The sequence below is a fragment of the Lycorma delicatula genome, chromosome 3 (assembly GCF_047948215.1).
Source record: "Lycorma delicatula isolate Av1 chromosome 3, ASM4794821v1, whole genome shotgun sequence".
Taxonomy (NCBI): Eukaryota; Metazoa; Arthropoda; class Insecta; order Hemiptera; family Fulgoridae; genus Lycorma; species Lycorma delicatula.
In genome coordinates this window covers 85531357-85550426 of record NC_134457.1, presented here as the reverse complement: position 1 = coordinate 85550426, position 19070 = coordinate 85531357, and the positions used below count along the sequence as shown (strand labels likewise).

Below are 19070 nucleotides of genomic sequence, written 5' to 3'. Positions count from 1 at the left end.
ATAATTACTACCAATTACAAGTTGAAATACGTACAAAGAAATAATGTAAGTCAATCCTTTTTTAAGTACAGTTATAACCTTAATTTTAATTATAATCATGATTAAATATGGGGCTAGTACCCCTTACTAGTATAAACAATTAAAATAAGGGACCACTCTCTTTACAATGTTTTTTCAAAATTTCCTCAGCTTTGTATACCCTATCAAGTTGAAGCAGTATCTAATTGTTTTGCTTTATAATAGATGGGATACAATTTAATACTTTCCACTATCTATTTCAGTCACTCTCATGGCTGACATATTCTGTCAAGATACAAAAGGTATCCGTCAGTTTCTTTCCCATATGTAAATGAGTTCATTATATATAATTAGTCCTGCAGTGAATAGAAAAAACGTGTTATTTATAAGGCTCAATTCATTCACATGGACTTGGTATACTGTTATGAACAGTATATATATTCAGCTTAGTAAAGAAAACATTGTCTTATAACTCATGTCAGGCTACCTACAGCCATTACAGCTACAACACTTTATGTGCACACAGGGTTAACTCTGTAAGCTCATTTTGATTAAATGTATGCAGGCCAGCAACTTTAACTAGCAAAGTTTTGATTTCAGTTAATGTGGTAGAAAAAAGGGCTGTGAAAGATATAATTCCCATTACAAAGTTTGCAATCTTAGCCACAAATTATAAAAGATCAGTCGCTTGATTGTACACTTTAATGTACGAACATAATGTTTGTATTTATAGCTGTTTTAACTCTACTGTGCTACAGACTGAAATAAATGTGTAGCATACTTAGGTTTTAAAATTAAATTAACTTTGAATCTTTAACAATTTAATTTATTGAAAACAGTGAGCTTTAGAGAGTTATTTAGTCTAAAATAAAATAGACGTGTCTTTGCTTTTGATTTAATTTCAAACTTATGTCCAGCACCTCAAATATAATGTTCTCCATTTCAAGCTGGTCGTTAGGAATAGTCAAACTAATGAGGATTTAGATGTCACAGTACGATTCCAACATAGACTTCAAAATAAATCAATTTTGTCATTTATCTACCAATATTATTGGGAAGATAGTACCCTCAATTTCTAACATTTCATTCTATCTACTTTGAATTAAAATAAAAATTGTTCTGAATGCACCACAAACAAGTTTTCAGTTATTTTTATTAAAATCTGACACTTTAAAAGATTTCTCATGATGTAAAGTCTCTAATCGGTTATAATGAGAGAAACCAATAAGCATTACTGCTTACTGGCTTACACAATACTGGCTTAAAGGTAATGTACAACAATATTTTATTTTTATAAATAAACAACAATTTCTGGCTAAATTACATCTGAAACTGTTTTCTATAACTAAGAGATACTTTTAAAGAACTTAATATTTTAATTGTATAAGAAAAATGAAATGGTATACCTGCCATGTCCCAATGTTTGGGACACGCTGACCAAACGGCCTCTGAAATATGAAGCACAATTTGAATGCATCACTACGAATTTCAACAAGATTATTAATAAGAGCACATAATGCAGCCAATGGAAATGCTGAAGAGAATAACACAACATATCCCAACTGTATGAACATCTCCAGATGATCAGCAAATGTTCCATCATACTGCAAAAAAAGATTAAATTTTTATTACAGAAGGACCACTTTAATAAGCGATTTTAGTATCATACTGACTGAGATCAATTAAAATAATAATTTTTGATTAATTAAAACAATATAGATCAATATTATATAATATAGATCAATATTATATAACTTGAATGGATCAGGCCAACAATCATAAAATAACTTTTAATGGACAAAATATCTTGAATTATTTTTCATTTTACTTCAAAAAAGTGGAACCAATTATAAGATATTTTATCACTGTGAGATCAGGGAGATGTGTATGATGTCTTCTCCATATCATTCAGCCATTCTTGAGTATTAAATGAATACCAACAACCAAAGTTGCTAGCAAAATGAGCATTCAATTACAAACAAAAGTAACTGTATTTATATAAATCATGAAAATGTGTTTTGCCATTTTTTTAAGTATAATAAAAAATACACATGAAATGCATAAACATATTATTTCAATGGATATCCAGATATACTACTTCAGTGGTTTAGCTATTTTAGCACCAACAACTACATATTGTGACCGAACTACCAAGTGACACACACTGCTCACCACTAATAGCTGAACAATAGTGTTTTGTTATTATGTATAAAATATAATTATAAACATACAATTAATAAAACACTATTTATTTAGAATATGGCACCAAAACACAACACCAATTACAGTCAAAAATTACAAACAAAGATTTAACAAATTAATATATGCTACTGATTCTGGAGTCACCATCAGGAAATCTTCAGGATTCCCTTCATAAGCTGTCCTAGGGCAAACTTCTGTGATGTGTTTCACCACATTGACAAAGGGGCGTCAGTGTTTTACCCCACTTATATAGACTTAATATAGACCCCACTTAAATAGACACCATGCTGAGTTCATAGTCTGTTTAGAGTTGACCATGTCTTATGTGGCAAGTCAAAACCTGGCGGCCTTTGAGTAATACATGGAATTTGGTTATTCTGCTTTGTGGCCCATTCTTGACGCCAGGCGTCAGTTAGGTTAAATCCGTCCTCTGTGGCAGCAATTGCTGTTTTGATAGGTGGCTTTCTAGATCGAAGGCGACCACAATTGGCATCCTCAATGTCCTCATGTAATGGTAGATATAAAACACTATATATTGTGGCATTTGTAGAGAGTAAGTACAGTCTCCTTCTATCACCAATGCAGTGCTGCAATCACAGCTTTCATACAATCATAAACATGAGCACCACATTCTCTCATTTGTTGACTTTTGATAGATCCAATATAAGTACAGCAAGGTTTGTTTAGAGTTAAATAAACATAATTTAAAATTTTCAAGTCAATCACGAATCCTATAGACTGTGAAATTAGGTCAGTTATCTGATCTTTAAACATAAGAAATGTCAAACCAGCTGATATTCATCTACAAACTAGTGAAGATTATGGTGAAAAAACTATATATGATGGAATGGTTAGAAAGTGGGTGTAGCAGTTCAATAGGAGACACAGTAATGTGCATGATGAACAATAGAGTAGGTGCCCTTCAGTCATGAAAAAAACCAGTTACGCGAGTAGATGAAAAAATTTAAAGTCAATGGTGTACAATATTTTTGTTAAGTACTGAGTTCCCAAACTTATGAACTGATTCTGCATGAAATCATAACATGAAACCTAGGCTATCTTGAATTCTGCTCTCGTTGGATGCTGAAAATGTTGAAAGATGTTTACAAGACCAAGCAATTAGACTATGAACCCATCGGGTTGGTCTAGTGATGAACTCATCACAAATCAGCTGATTTCAAAGTCGAGACTTCTAAGGTCCAAATCCTAATAAAGGTAGTTAGTTACTTTTATATGACTTGAATACCAGATGGTGGATACTGGTGCTCTTTAGTGGTTAGGTTTCAATTAACCACACATTTCAGGAATCGATCTGACAAGACTACACTTCATTTACATTCTTACATATCATTCTCATCCATCCTCTGAAGTAATACCTTATGGTGGTTCTAGAGGTGAAACAGAAAAAAAAGCAATTAGACTCTCTCCTCAGTCTTGTCTTACACAATATGAAAATGAAGGTGGTGATTTTTTGAGTCGTCACTGATTTAGGCAATCGCAATTGAAAAATTAATATTAAGTATAAAAATCTAAACAATTATACCTTCATTAAGTCATAGTGGGATTCCCCACCATGATTTAACAAATAAGATTATTTAAGAAAGTAGTTAACAGTTTACAATGTTGCTGACAAGGTAATGTAACTTCTGTTTGGGAATAAAAAATCAAATTCACAATTGATAAGTTTTGAAGTTACATAAGGATGTGCAAGGCAATTATTAGTAAACAGAACAAATCTTATGTTTTGCCTAATCATTTTTTTTTTTTTAAGTCTACTCTTAAAAATATCAGGGGCCAATTATCCCTTTCAATTATAACAGTAATCAGCTTCTACAGATTTTCTAGCCTTTACACAATCTTGATTGTCATCTTTGGTGCACCAAAACTGGCATCTTTCCTTTGCTGTTTTAACTCCATAACAATTGAAATTTTTAAAAGTTAGATTTTGTTTGACCAACATTTAAAGAAAAGGCCCTGTTTTGTTATTAAAAAATGTTATCTGGAGTGTATTTCAAAATCTTTTTTAAACCACTGTTTTTGCAGTGTGACACACACACACACTTTCCCAAAAAAAATCTTTTCTGATATGCTATATCGTTTTAAAATTAGTGTAACCAGTCAGAAACAGCTTAGGAATTTATTTACATCAAATTATCAGTATTGACTGATTAAATAATTGGTATGAAAAGCTTTTTTCTGTTCTGAGATAGCCTGAAATCAGCATGTTTTTGCAGTGTAGGAATATAAGCTGCAAAAAAAAACCCGCTGGACAATTCTGTGGGATTGTAATAACCTTGGATTTCAATTTTAATGCATTCTTCCCTTAAAATTTCAATTCCAAATTAATGGAACTTTGTTCATCTGACAGTATCATTAATAAAGGAATAATTTGCCTACTATCAACTTTTTTTACGTACAGAAACATTTTTCCCATTTTATGATCATAAAGATTCTCAATAACTTTGATATGTAAAGAATTTCAATAAATTCAATAAATCTGATATTACAGGCATAGAATATATTTTGTTACAAATTAAAAATAAAACAGAAACAATAAAAGATATAAATACACAAATGAATTACTTTGTATAAAGAACTCTCTAATTCTGCTTGACTGACACTACGAGAACCAGGCTTCTTGTCTTCATCATTTCCAGAAGTAGGTCCACCAAATGGTTCTTTTGCTGCATCGCTTGGACTAAGTGCACCAAACAAATCAAAACTCATCTTTGCCAATCTTAGTTGTTCAAGAAGGTACGGCAAGGCAGATTCTTTTACATTCCCGATAACTTGCCTGGCAATCAACAATGCAGCTAATTGCTGTAAACAAATTAACATTAAATTTTTAAATAATAACATTACATTAACAACAAATGTTTAAGCAAATAAATTTAAGATTATTTATAAAATGAACAAATATTGTAAAAAGCATTACACATTTATAGTTTTCAGTTACTTTCTTGAATTTATTCAAGTATATAACAAGCACTTTACCAATGGATTAAGTTGTACTTTAACTATTAGACCTATTTGGAATGTAAGTTTGAAGAAATTTTAAAAATGATTTCAAGTGTATCAAATTCAAATTTTGAATGTAGAGCTGACACAACTAACACAAGATCTAATCTGCTAGATCCTACATACGATATATACATACCTAATTAAAATTGAACCTTATTACAAGGCTACGACAGAATATCCTGTTGTTAAATAGAGTTTATTAAAGTGTCCGTTCACATATTATAGGAAATTAGTCAATCAAAACCTTTAATTAAGAATACAATCCAAGGTCCTATCAGTATATTTCTAAGATCAAACTGCTATGTCTCTAAATTACCAGTAACAAATAAATGAAATTTTAAGGTATAAATTATTTTAAATATACAGTAAATATTTTTTATAGTGACCTCCAAGGAACCAACGATTTTTGGTCATTATAACTACTAGTCATACTAACCAATGTTTAGGAAGCTTAGATGTACTACTTTAATATGAGATCTACATGCGTATTGCAATACAGTAAAATAATAATCATTAAAAATATTAATAATAATTTATTTCCATAATAAAATAATATAAAAAAAAAAAATATGCAATAGTAAATATTTTACAGTAGAGCAAAAGAAGATAGAGAAAAATTTTAAAAAATTACTTTTGCTGCAAAAAGTTGGTTATTTTCCTTTGTTTCGAACATTTCGTATTGTAATACAGTTTTTGAAGATTCTTTTCTAATTCAAAACAAACACTCTTTGTTTCTTCATTAGCAATTTCTGTAAAACTGAGAAACCAGCAAACAGTTTTCATTGCTACTAAAACTTCTGGAAGATTTGGCGGGTTGATGTCTTCATAGTTGTTGCAATCGTTATCTTTGTATTCATTACCTACGTCCCCGTCTATTTCTGCTAGTACTGAAGCCACTACTACATCATCATCTGTTACAGTTTCATGTGTTTCTAAATCTCTGTCAACCTCTTGATAATCTTCAAATAATGCATTTGATAACTGGTTTTGAAGACTATTGCCCCATTCCACTAAAGATTCTTCTTCGCATACAACATTAGTAACTTCACAAGCCTGTGGTAAAAATCCTGCATGTCGAAAGCAATTTTTTACAGTCAGTAAAGAAACCTCATTCATGATCTTTGTAACATAATTATAGCATCCAGAATAGTTATTTGTGTTTCCTTTTATTGATCTAAATCCTGTAATCATTTGTAAAATTAGGTGTTTTTTACAGTGGACTTTTACTAACTTTATCATGCCTTAATCAAAAGGCTGTAAGACTGCTGTTGTTTTCAGTGGTAAGAACACTAACATTATACACAGAAGATTTTCAACATGTGGATGAGCCGGACAGTTGTCAATGAGCTTTCTCTAGACCAGACTTTCCCTTTAACTCCCCATACTTTCCCTATAACCAGAAGTGTTTTTTGTCAGTTCCAGTCATATTTGTAGCAATTAGTACTGTTAAGTCTTTCTTTTGATAATTCCCCCCCAAACACATTTTACCTTTAAACCAAAGGGTTCCTTCTGGCATCAGTTAAAAAAAAAGACTGGATTCATCAGCATTAATAGATTTTTTTGTTCAAATAGCCCTCTTTTAATTTTAGCCAAATAGTTTCTATCCATTTTTCTGACACACCAGTTGGAGCTATTGCAGCCTCGCTGCTTATTCTTCCTGACACAATATCACGACGCTGATGGAACTGTTGTATCCAAGCTGAAGTTATTTCATGTGGTTTATCAAATTTTCCAGAATAATTGTTCACCTTAGATTCCAATATAGGGCTGCTAATAGAGATATCACTAGCCCTCTGGTATTTCAACCATTTTAACAGCCCTTAGTCTACATCATTACGCTGAATAGGCTGTTGTTTTTTGATTTCATAGATTTTATTTCAAATTTTTTCTCAATTTTTTCACAGTTCTTCCATATCACCGACATTGTTGAATGACTTACCTAATATTTGGGCAATGTCCTTATTAGTTTCACCATTCTCTAGCGGCCAGATAATGTGCACCTTTTCCTCTGTTGCGAATGTTTTTCACAAAGTCATAATTAAATCACTATTAAATGAATTGCACTTTTTTTTTTTTGTCTTCAGTCATTTGACTGGTTTGATGCAGCTCTCCAAGATTCCCTATCTAGTGCTAGTCATTTCAATTCAGTATACCCTCTACATCCTACATCCCCAACAATTTGTTTTACATACTCCAAACGGGGCCTGCCTACACAATTTTTCCCTTCTACCTGTCCTTCCAATATTAAAGCAACTATTCCAGGATGCCTTAGTATGTGGCCTATAAGTCTGTCTCTTCTTTTAACTATATTTTTCCAAATGCTTCTTTCTTCATCTATTTGCCGCAATACCTCTTCATTTGTCACTTTATCCACCCATCTGATTTCTAACATTCTCCTATAGCACCACATTTCAAAAGCTTCTAATCTTTTCTTCTCAGATACTCCGATTGTCCAAGTTTCACTTCCATATAAAGCGACACTCCAAACATACACTTTCAAAAATCTTTTCCTGACATTTAAATTAATTTTTGATGTAAACAAATTATATTTCTTACTGAAGGCTCGTTTAGCTTGTGCTATTCGGCATTTTATATCGCTCCTGCTTCGTCCATCTTTAGTAATTTTACTTTTCAAATAACAAAATTCTTCTACCTCCATAATCTTTTCTCCTCCTATTTTCACATTCAGCGGTCCATCTTTGTTATTTCTACTACATTTCATTACTTTTGTTTTGTTCTTGTTTATTTTCATGCGATAGTTCTTGTGTAGGACTTCATCTATGCCGTTCATTGTTTCTTCTAAATCCTTTTTACTCTCGGCTAGAATTACTATATCATCAGCAAATCGTAGCATCTTTATCTTTTCACCTTGTACTGTTACTCCGAATCTAAATTGTTCTTTAATATCATTAACTGCTAGTTCCATGTAAAGATTAAAAAGTAACGGAGATAGGACTCCCTTTCTTATGTTCTTCAATTGTTATTGTTGCTGTTTGGTTCCTGTACATGTTAGCAATTGTTCTTCTATCTCTGTATTTGAACCCTAAATTTTTTAAAATGCTGAACATTTTATTCCAGTCTACGTTATCGAAAGCCTTTTCTAGGTCTATAAACGCCAAGTATGTTGGTTTGTTTTTCTTTAATCTTCCTTCTACTATTAATCTGAGGCCTAAAATTGCTTCCCTTGTCCCTATACTTTTCCTGAAACCAAATTGGTCTTCTCCTAACACTTCTTCCACTCTCCTCTCAATTCTTCTGTATAAAATTCTAGTTAAGATTTTTGATGCATGACTAGTTAAACTAATTGTTCTGTATTCTTCACATTTATCTGCCCCTGCTTTCTTTGGTATCATAACTATAACACTTTTTTTGAAGTCTGATGGAAATTTCCCATTTTCATAAATATTACACACCAGTTTGTATAATCTATCAATCGCTTCCTCACCTGCACTGCGCAGTAATTCTACAGGTATTCCGTCTATTCCAGGAGCCTTTCTGCCATTTAAATCTTTTAATGCTCTCTTAAATTCAGATCTCAGTATTGTTTCTCCCATTTCATCCTCCTCAACTTCCTCTTCTTCCTCTATAACACCATTTTCTAATTCATTTCCTCCGTATAACTCTTCAATATATTCCACCCATCTATCGACTTTACCTTTCGTATTATATATTGGTGTACCATATTTGTTTAACACATTATTAGATTTTAATTTATGTACCCCAAAATTTTCCTTAACTTTCCTGTATGCTCCGTCTATTTTACCAATGTTCATTTCTCTTTCCACTTCTGAACACTTTTCTTTAATCCACTCTTCTTTCACCAGTTTGCACTTCCTGTTTATAGCATTTCTTAATTTCCGATAGTTCCTTTTACTTTCTTCATCACTAGCATTCTTATATTTTCTACGTTCATCCATCAGCTGCAATATATCGTCTGAAACCCAAGGTTTTCTACCGGTTCTCTTTATTCTGCCTAAGTTTGCTTCTGCTGATTTAAGAATTTCCTTTTTAACATTCTCCCATTCTTCTTCTACATTTTCTATCTTATCTTTTTTACTCAGACCTCTTGCGATGTCCTCCTCAAAAATTTTCTAAATCTTTGCTTAACCATGATATAATCCATCTGATACCTTGCAGTATCGCCCGGCTTTTTGCAAGTGTATATTCTTCTATTATGATTTTTAAATTGGGTGTTGGCAATTACTAAATTATACTTCGTGCAAAACTCTATAAGTCGGTCCCCTCTTTCATTCCTTTTGCCCAGCTCGTATTCACCCACTATATTTCCTTCCTTGCCTTTTCCAATGCTTGCATTCCAATCTCCAACTATTATTAAATTTTCATCTCCTTTTACGTGTTTAATTGCTTCATCAATCTCTTCGTATACACACTCTACCTCATCATCATCATGGGCGCTTGTAGGCATATAGACGTTAACATCCGTTGTCGGTTTAGGTTTTGATTTTATCCTTATTACAATGATTCTATCGCTATGCGTTTTGAAATACTCCACTCTCCTCCCTATCTTCTTGTTCATCACGAAACCTACTCCTGCCTGCCCATTATTTGACGCTGAGTTAATTACTCTAAAATCACCTGACCAAAAGTCGCCTTCCTCTTCCCACCGAACCTCACTAATTCCTACTATATCCACATTTGTCCTAACCATTTCCCTTTTTAAATTTTCTAGCCTACCAACCTTTTTCAAGCTTCTAACATTCCACGCTCTGACTCGTAGAATGTTATTTTTTAATTTTCTGGTGACCCCTTCCTTAGTAGTCCCCACCCGGAGATCCGAACAGGGGACTATTTTACCTCCGGAATATTTTACCAAGGAAGGCGCCTCCATTATTGCTATGTGAAAATGCAGAGAGCCACATTTTCTTGGAAAAAAAGCAGCTGTAGTTTTCCATTGCTTTCAGCTGCGCAGTACTGAGTGATGTTGATACGGCCGTTTAAGTCGTCCTGACTCACGCCCCTAACAACTACTGAAAGAGCTGCTGCCCTCTTTCAGGAATCATTCCTTAGTCTGGCTCTCAACAGATACCTCTCCGATATGGTTGCACCTTCGGTCCAGCTACTCTGTATCCCTGAGCACTCAAGCCCCCTCACCAACGGCAAGGTCTCATGATTCATAGAGGAGGATGAATTACACAGGATACGTAAAATTTAATACTGTACCCGCACGATATGATATGCTCACAGCAAAAGATTAATAACAGTTGAATGTGGCTGCTTCAGTTTACAATAATTTGGTAAGGCAGAAGTTAAGAAAAACAAGAACTATAGTACATATGCAGGTAAAAAGGAAAAGGTAAATCATTTTAACCATCAAAATATTTCTGTAGCTACGATGAAGGTAATTACATTATAGTCTCTTGCACCCGTCATTATAAGCAAAAATGTTGCATTACAGTAAAAAAAAACAAGTCATAATAACTGATATGTCTCTACAACCAATGTAATTATAACCAATATACATACTGTATTTATGTATTAACAGCACACCAAACCAACCAAGAGAGAAATTTTTTATCACGATATCCGATGTTTTTAAACAATACTTACTGGTATTAACAGCATACCAAACCAACCAAGAAAGAAGTTTTTGATCACTACATCCGATATGTCATTATATCCGATGTCACTATAAACGATACTTACTGTACTTTGTAAATTAGCATGAGTATGAAAGGAACTAGTAACTTATTATTTTTGATAATGGTCTCTTTAAGAGAAGAGATTTTATTGAACTTAAACAAATCTTGAAAAAATGCTTCCCAAGGGAGAAAAACTACAGATGAACTTTATAAAATCAGTTGAAAACATCACTGATGGGTTAAACGAACTTAAGAAAAATGACAAGTTTCCTACTGATTGTGCAACAGAAGCCAAAAAAAAAAGCTACATCACCATTTCATTCAAACGTTTTGATGCCCTTATACAAATATTCAACAATAACAATACTTCTATCCCCCCTCCATTAATTAGTTATAGATGTGGTATTCATAATGATCATGCACAGTGATGCTGACTTATAAAGTTAATTATAGATATAAATACATAAGGGAAAGTTTAATTATCTACCAAGAGATTAAAAATTTTCAAATTAAATACCATAAAAACAATAACTTATTAAATCCTAAAGTTTGAAACTGAGTTTAAAATGAATAAATTAAAAAAAATAAATCTTTTTATCTTAGTAATACTAAATCCAACCAGTCTTATATATTAGTATGTCAATAAATATTTTACGAGGTATATAAATAAAGTAATGAGGCTGGTTTAGAAAAACTTTTTATTTACAATACAATAATTCATGGACTATCACCATTGAAATAGTTCCCTTGGGAAGCTGCGCAATGCTTCAAACGGTTTTCCCACTCTTCATAGCAGTGTAGAAAGTCAGAAACCGGAATATCCTTCATGCGGTCGGTTAGATTTTTTTAATGTTTTCTACTGTTCCAAAATGGTGTCCTTTGAGGTGTTTTTTTGAAGTTGGGAACAGGAAAACATCACAGGGACTCAATTCAAGTAAATAAGGTGGTTCAGGAACTACAGGAATGTTTTTCTTTGCCAAAAACTCATTAATTGAGAGTGCAGTGTGACAAGGTAGATTGGCATGATGCGCATCCAGTTGTCTTTGATGGCTGGTTTCATGCAGGCAACTTTTTCCACAGTCTTTCAAGAATTTCTCGGTAAACATATTGATTTACAGTTTGCCCTATAGGCAAAAACTCCTTATGGACAATGCCGTTACTATCGAAGAAAAAATTAGCGTGGTTTTGATGTGATTCACGATGGTGCATCATGACAATGCACCTTGTCACACTCCACACTCAATTAATGAGTTTTTGGCAAAGAAAAACATTCCTGTAGTTCCTCAACCACCTTATTTTCCTGAATTGAATCCCTGTGACATTTTCCTGTTCCCAACTTTAAAAAAACGCCTCAAAGGACACTATTTTGGAACAGTAGAAAACATTAAAAAAATCTAACCGACCATCTGAAGGATATTCCAGTTTCTGAGTTCAACACTGCTATGAAGAATGGGAAAACCATTTGAAGCGTTGTGTGGCTTCCCAAGGGAAGGTGATAGAGTCTATGTATAATTGGTTTGTAAATACAAAATTTTTCTGAACCAATCTCATTAATTTATTTACAGACCTTGTATGCAACCAAGTAGTAAATGAATCAATTCATTAGAAAAAATCCACAGTCACACTTTATTTTACAAAAAATATTTAACAAACCACTATTAAAGAGCACAGACAAATAAATATTTGTACTGAGGATAACCACCAAATACTTTTTCATATGTTCATGAACCACTACGAACAGTTGAACAATAAAATTCTGCTCTCTTTTATTATTTCTTAATCAATGAATCTGGAATTAAAAAGTAATTCAAGCATACAAAAATATAGCATATTTTGTTTAGTTTATGTCCTCAAAACATAGTAGATAAGCAATTTATTACTTACATAAAAAAAACATCAATGTAAACAGTGATTATTATTTGTAATCCATGAACCAAAGGACCAAAACGTTTTCAGTCACTTTTTTAATGTACAAAAAACAATAATTTTAGTTTTTATATAACATTTTTATAATACTTTAAAATAAGATATATTATAGTATTTATAATAATAAAAATACAGTTTAAATGTAAATAGAAACAAATTACCTCCTTCAGTTTTTCTTGATCCTGAAGGTAGAAGGCAATGTAGAACAACGACAAGAAGGAATTGACAAATTGGAACTGTAACATATTAACAATAAATTTAATGTAACAAATCTACAGGTAATATTATATCAATCCTTTTTTTAAATATAAAAAATAATTGTCATAAATACTAACAAAAACTGTATAATCTGAAAAATTATATAGTCCATCGGCGTACATGAAAACATACAGTACAATTAATAATACATACCTCACTGGTTTTTTCTTCAGTAGCACAAATCAATATCATGACACATGTAAATTATTATTTATAAAATAATTAAATATTATTATTACAGAAATAAATGTGTTCACATACTCGTAAACAGTAAAAATTTAAGTAAGAATGTTTTATATCTTACGATATATTTTATATTGAAGAATATTTTTTTTTTTTGAGGTAACTCCACCATCAATTCTTGCACCAAAAGAATTAAAAATGTAATTTTAAAAAAAGAACGCTTAGTAAAAATAAAAATATCTTCCTTAATTTTTTACTGCTTAGATAAATTCATTAACTTCTGTGAATATCATTATATGAAAAGCAATATATTATTCTTTTAAGAAATAAATACAAGAAAGATCAGGAATGTAATTTTCAATAGTATTCTACCTACTCTTCATAAAAACTGAAGAAATTAACAGTACATAATGGAAGAAAAAAATGGAGTCATAATAAATGTTAGAAAGAAAAGGTTATTTCATAGCCTTCATTTAACTTCACAACAGAAAAATATATTCATATTACATTTTTCAGATAATGTTAAAAACACAGGGACGCATTAATTTAAAAAGGATATCTTTCTTAATATTCAGCAAATTGAGAACAAATCATATAAAATCAGTGTACAAAATAATAATTGAAGAAAAGATATCAAAATAATTAAGTTGCTGAAAAATAAAAAAAATAAATATTTATAAGAAAGTTTTACAAATTATACAAACACTTTCACAATTAATACCCAAAAAGGTACCACAAACAAAATTTAAATAACTTCAAAAACTTTTTTAATATAAAGTAATAACATGTTACATAATGTATTTTGGGCAAGCACAATAATTTATTGAAAATTTCTTATCAGCAATGTCATAACATTAAAACTATTTATTTATTTTTTATAATCGATCACCAGTTTTTATTGATGCAATTTTTATGTGCTATTTTTTTTTAATTTCAACACAATTACTATAGCCTTTTACTACCTTAATAATCAGCAATTACTACCTTAATAATCTATTTTATGTATTTCAATCTTTGTCCAGACTGAAGAAACAGAAAGTAAAAACTTTACAAAACCTGTATATCTTAGTAAATACAATGCCACCCTAGGAGAGAAAATATATTTCTCTCCTAGCAATAAATCCATGTTATTAAGTATTTCTTTTAATTCATCTGTGTGTCAGCCAAAATTCAGTGTGTGCCATCACTGAATCTTAATATCTTTATTTTTTATCCTTAGACAATTGCTTCATTCTCAAATTTATTCTTAAATTCCTTTATTGTTTCTTCTATAAACAAGCTAAAAAAAATTACATACTACATCCTTGTCTCACTCCTTTTGAATGGGAACCTGTATTTTTTTTCATTTTCTACTTGATATAACTGCTACCCAATTCTTGTGCAGATTGTAAATAACTCTTCTCTACATAATTTTCTTTTCTTTTCTTTTTTTTTTTTTTTACTTAATTGTACTACATAAAGTTATATTTTAAAAAATGACATTACAAAATGACAGTTTTAAAATTTTGAACAAAATTTTCTTAACTTGTTTTGTATATTTTGTAGGCACCTTTAATTTTTTTTAAGCTTGTATTCTAAAATATATTTGAGGAAAATAACAGCTTCTGTAACCATGCTGTTTCTAAAACTGAAATGGTATTTATCTAATACAAATTCTACAATATGTTACATTCACTTGTAAACTACCAAGCAACTATTTTCAGTTAAATAAGTGGCACAATTGTTCTTGTATTTATAGATTAATTATTTATCTATAGCTTAGTTGTTACATTATCTTTTAAAAAAAGAGTTACTCCATGGAAAAACTAACCAACAAGGTAATAACATTGAAATAAAGAAAAATTAATAATCTACTTCCATTATAGAATAAGATGGTTCAAAATAAATGACTAAACATAATTGTTAAAGTTCTGTGATGTTGCAAATTTATGGTTGAAAATAAAGTAATTACAATTACTTTTATCTGGATTTGTATTATTATGTAACAGATATATTTTGTCAACAGGTTTCAATTAAATGCACCTTGTAACTTGAATCTGAATTTGTGCATGCACATCTTGTAAACATTACACTCCAACCTTATCTGACTGAAACAGAAGGCAAGTTGAAAATACTTTCTTTCTTTCTTTTTCCTGTTTAGCCTCCGGTAACTACCGTTTAGATAATACTTCAGAGGATGAATGAGGATGATATGTATGAGTGTGAATGAAGTGTAGTCTTGTACATTCTCAGTTTGACCATACCTGAGATGTGTGGTTAATTGAAACCCAACCACCAAAGAACACCGGTCAAGTCCGTGTAAAAATAGCTGGCTTTACTAGGACTTGAACGCTGGAACTCTCGACTTCCAAATCAGCTGATTTGGGAAGGCGCGTTTACCACAGACCAACCTGATGGGTAAGTTGAAAATACTGTGATCTGCTAACATCACATCATGGAACAATTAGTTCCATGTTAATTTCACATTTGTAAAGAAGAGAGATTTTTGTTTTTTAATTTCATATGACTTGTCCATGCATTGATGTCTTATTAGTAAGTAGGTAAAAAAATAAAAGTGTAAATGTATTATTATTAGTTTACTTATTAGTTAACTTATTAGCATAATCATATTATATCTACAATAAAGCTATTACATTATTATTATTATATAATAATTATTTTCATTTTTATTCTCTATTATCATAAACTTTTATTTATGATAATTTAAAACCTAATAAACAGAGTAATATGTTTTTTGTAGGACAAAATCTTTTTACTTTATTTTAAATAAATTGGTGGGAATATCTTTTAAATGGTTCATTAACGTATTAAAAATAGTATCAGAAGACACTTTCTCATAAACTTTTAAGTACTGTTGAGTGTTCAATTACAAGAAAAAATCCCTTTCAGCACACCGGAAAATGGTTTCACCCAGGGAAAAATAGGGGTAGGGGAACTCAGATTGTATGAGCTTGTATCAAGCATTACTTTCCATGTTTTATGGATACTACATTTTCTCATTAGACAAACTATTGCTAAATTTATAAAGACTTCCATATGATTTTTCCTGAACTGCTTGACAACACACCTATTTGAGGATTAGTGGAAGATTCTAGGTTTGCCTCTTGGTATTGATAAAAAAAAGAAAATGTTTTCAAAAAATGTTATTTAAAAACATATATAAATGTAACAACAGTGATGTTGAGAAGATGATTTGAAAATACAATAGGCCTACATTACATTCAATGCTCATGTTGAATAGCGTACTTTGCCCATGTCCTAAGCTATTTCTGCTGGTTTTCCTTGGACCTGCTGAAGACGAGTCCCCTTCTGACAACTGGGGCTCGAATTGTTTTTATTATGTCCTCATGTTCCCTCGCCAAATACTGTCTCATCTGTTTGGAGTTTTTTTGTTGTTGGTAACTTTTCTTCTTAAGTCTAGGCATACTTACACACTTTCACATTAAGCAAGGATAACACAGAAAAATCACACTTCTTGGCAATAAAATATTGTCACTTGCAAAAATTAAAATATACACAGTACTAAGTCACGGCAGTTTAAACATGTTCACACTTCAAATTCAATCAATACAACAATGGTTTCACAGGTAAACAAGTTTCACATATGAAAGCCTCTTCTTCTTACAATTCCAACAATATTTTGGTCATCCACTGCTGTAAGTGTTGGTCATATCAAATTGTTTCAGACAAAATTTTTAGGTAACATTTAGAGGACTAATGATCACTTTAAACAGATTCGATCCTGAGCCTATTACAGGAGCTATGATTTTTTTTTGTCCTTGAAACCCCATTTTTTCACCCATTGGCCCTTATCCAAAGAATAGTGTTAATTTTTAAACATATTCAATATTTTACTTAATAAGAAAGTTATAGTGATATTTTGTTTTTTTTTTCAAAAAAGCCCCCCCCCCCCCCCAATGGTCAGATTTTGTCCATTAATGAACTTGACTGAGATTTTTAGTCATTATATTTTATCTATCAATTTGAAAGTAACTGGTACAAAATTATGGCAGTTATCTTGTTCACAAGAAAGCATATATATAAACTTTTTGGACTGACAGTGGTTTTGGAGCCTGGGGGATGTGAAACGCGAAGATATTTGAAATTTTCCAGAAGTCGAATCATGGTACCTATTGCAACAGGTAGCTTTCTTATGAAATCTACATAATACTTATGCAGTTCAATTTCATAGAGGTAGTATAATTATTTCTTATAAATAAACTACTGCATATCTTTAATAGTAATGGCTGCACATTATAAATACAGATATAGAGAAGTTAATATTTTTAATTTACAAAATATCAGCATACATGATTCGTACCTATGACTGCCAAACAACACTCTAAAGATACATTTCTGTATTATAAAAACTCAAAATTTCTTTTTTAAAAACCTCAAATGATGAAATACAATTAACTGGTGTTTCCTGATTTTCTTTCATTCTACAAACATAATATAACCTTTTCATGACTCAAATATATTGTTTTGTTCCATTTTTGAAAGTAGTAGGTATTTACTGTTAATAAACAACTATCTTATAAATTATGCAATAACCATAATAATAATAAAAAAATAATAATAATAGTGTATAATAGCCACAATAATAATAAATGTCAATAAATTACATACAAAACAGAATTTTAAGTCGACAGGATTTATTTAAAGGTAATCAATCATAAAATCCAGAATTCAGTCCCATTGACAAAACACACTATAATGACCACTAACATTTACACCTTTAAGACAATATTATTCTAAAGTTCATTTATAATTTCAAGAATGAAATTAATACTTTACTCCTTTCACTAACTGTCTATAGTAACTCACCAAACAACCTCCTGAATTATCCCACTGTCCACACTGGAATGCTTACATCACATCGAACACTAATCTGCACCCTGTAGTACTACACATTAACGTCGTCTTATTGCATCAGACTCATATTCTTATACTCACCTCTTCAAAACAGATCTTCCTGGAGTATTTATACTCCTATCCTCTTGACCTGCATACCCAAGTTGAAGCATGAGAATCATTGTCTGAGTCCTTACGTTTAACCATGAATTCCTACTCTAGTCTGGTAATTCTTCTCATGGAACATTTGTTATAGGTGTGTCAGCAGGCAGTATTACAAAGAACAATTACTAAATGGACCTGTTAGCCTTATAAAAAGGATTCCTTTTACTTCCATTCTGGATTCCTTCCATTAATACTTTATACTACTTTCTTCATAATTGGCAGGAATCCATTACTCAGGTCTTTATACCGGTCTTGTTACAGTATACTCGGTTTTAATGTTTAGCATTTCATTTTATTATAATGTTCAAATTATAGTAATGAGAATTACAATATAGCTTTATGAGAAAGATAAAATAAATGAAACAAAAGATGATCTTCCATGTAGAATCATGTTACTGACATTCATGATGAAATTGCAGCAACACTGCCATTCATTTTTAAAGTTTTAAAGAACTGTTATAAGACTTATATAGGTAAAATTAAACAGTGATGTAGATTACATTACACTGACTATTACACTTCTTGATCTGGTTTTAACAATTATGTTATTATGTTAACATAATTATAATTATGTTAATTATGTAAAATAACAGTATTGCAATATTTAATGGTATGTACTTAAATTAATTTTTATTAATTAAACATGGAATTACAGCAAAGGAATAGAAAAAAAACACAATTTAAAAGCTTATTTACAGATAAAGTATAAGTGTACATGAACATAAACAGAGGGGGAAAAAATAACAAAAAATTAACATCGTATTTACATGATACATTTACTGTAATTTTTGTGTTACAGAATGCAACAAAAAAGTAGCATCAAATAAAATAAAAAATATTGTA

The 19070-nt window shown here is 31.0% G+C and overlaps 1 protein-coding gene across 1 annotated transcript in view; it reads right to left on the bottom strand.

Annotated features, from left to right (window-relative positions):
• The window catches only part of wwk (anoctamin 8 white walker), a 120672-nt gene that overhangs the window by 27294 nt on the left and 74308 nt on the right, over positions 1–19070 (bottom strand). The window contains exons 11-13 of the mRNA XM_075360123.1: positions 12929–13003; positions 4804–5040; positions 1425–1622 (exon numbers count right to left, since the gene is read on the bottom strand). Coding sequence (XP_075216238.1) covers positions 1425–1622; positions 4804–5040; positions 12929–13003 — 510 coding nt within the window. The remainder of the gene's footprint in view (positions 1–1424; positions 1623–4803; positions 5041–12928; positions 13004–19070) is intronic.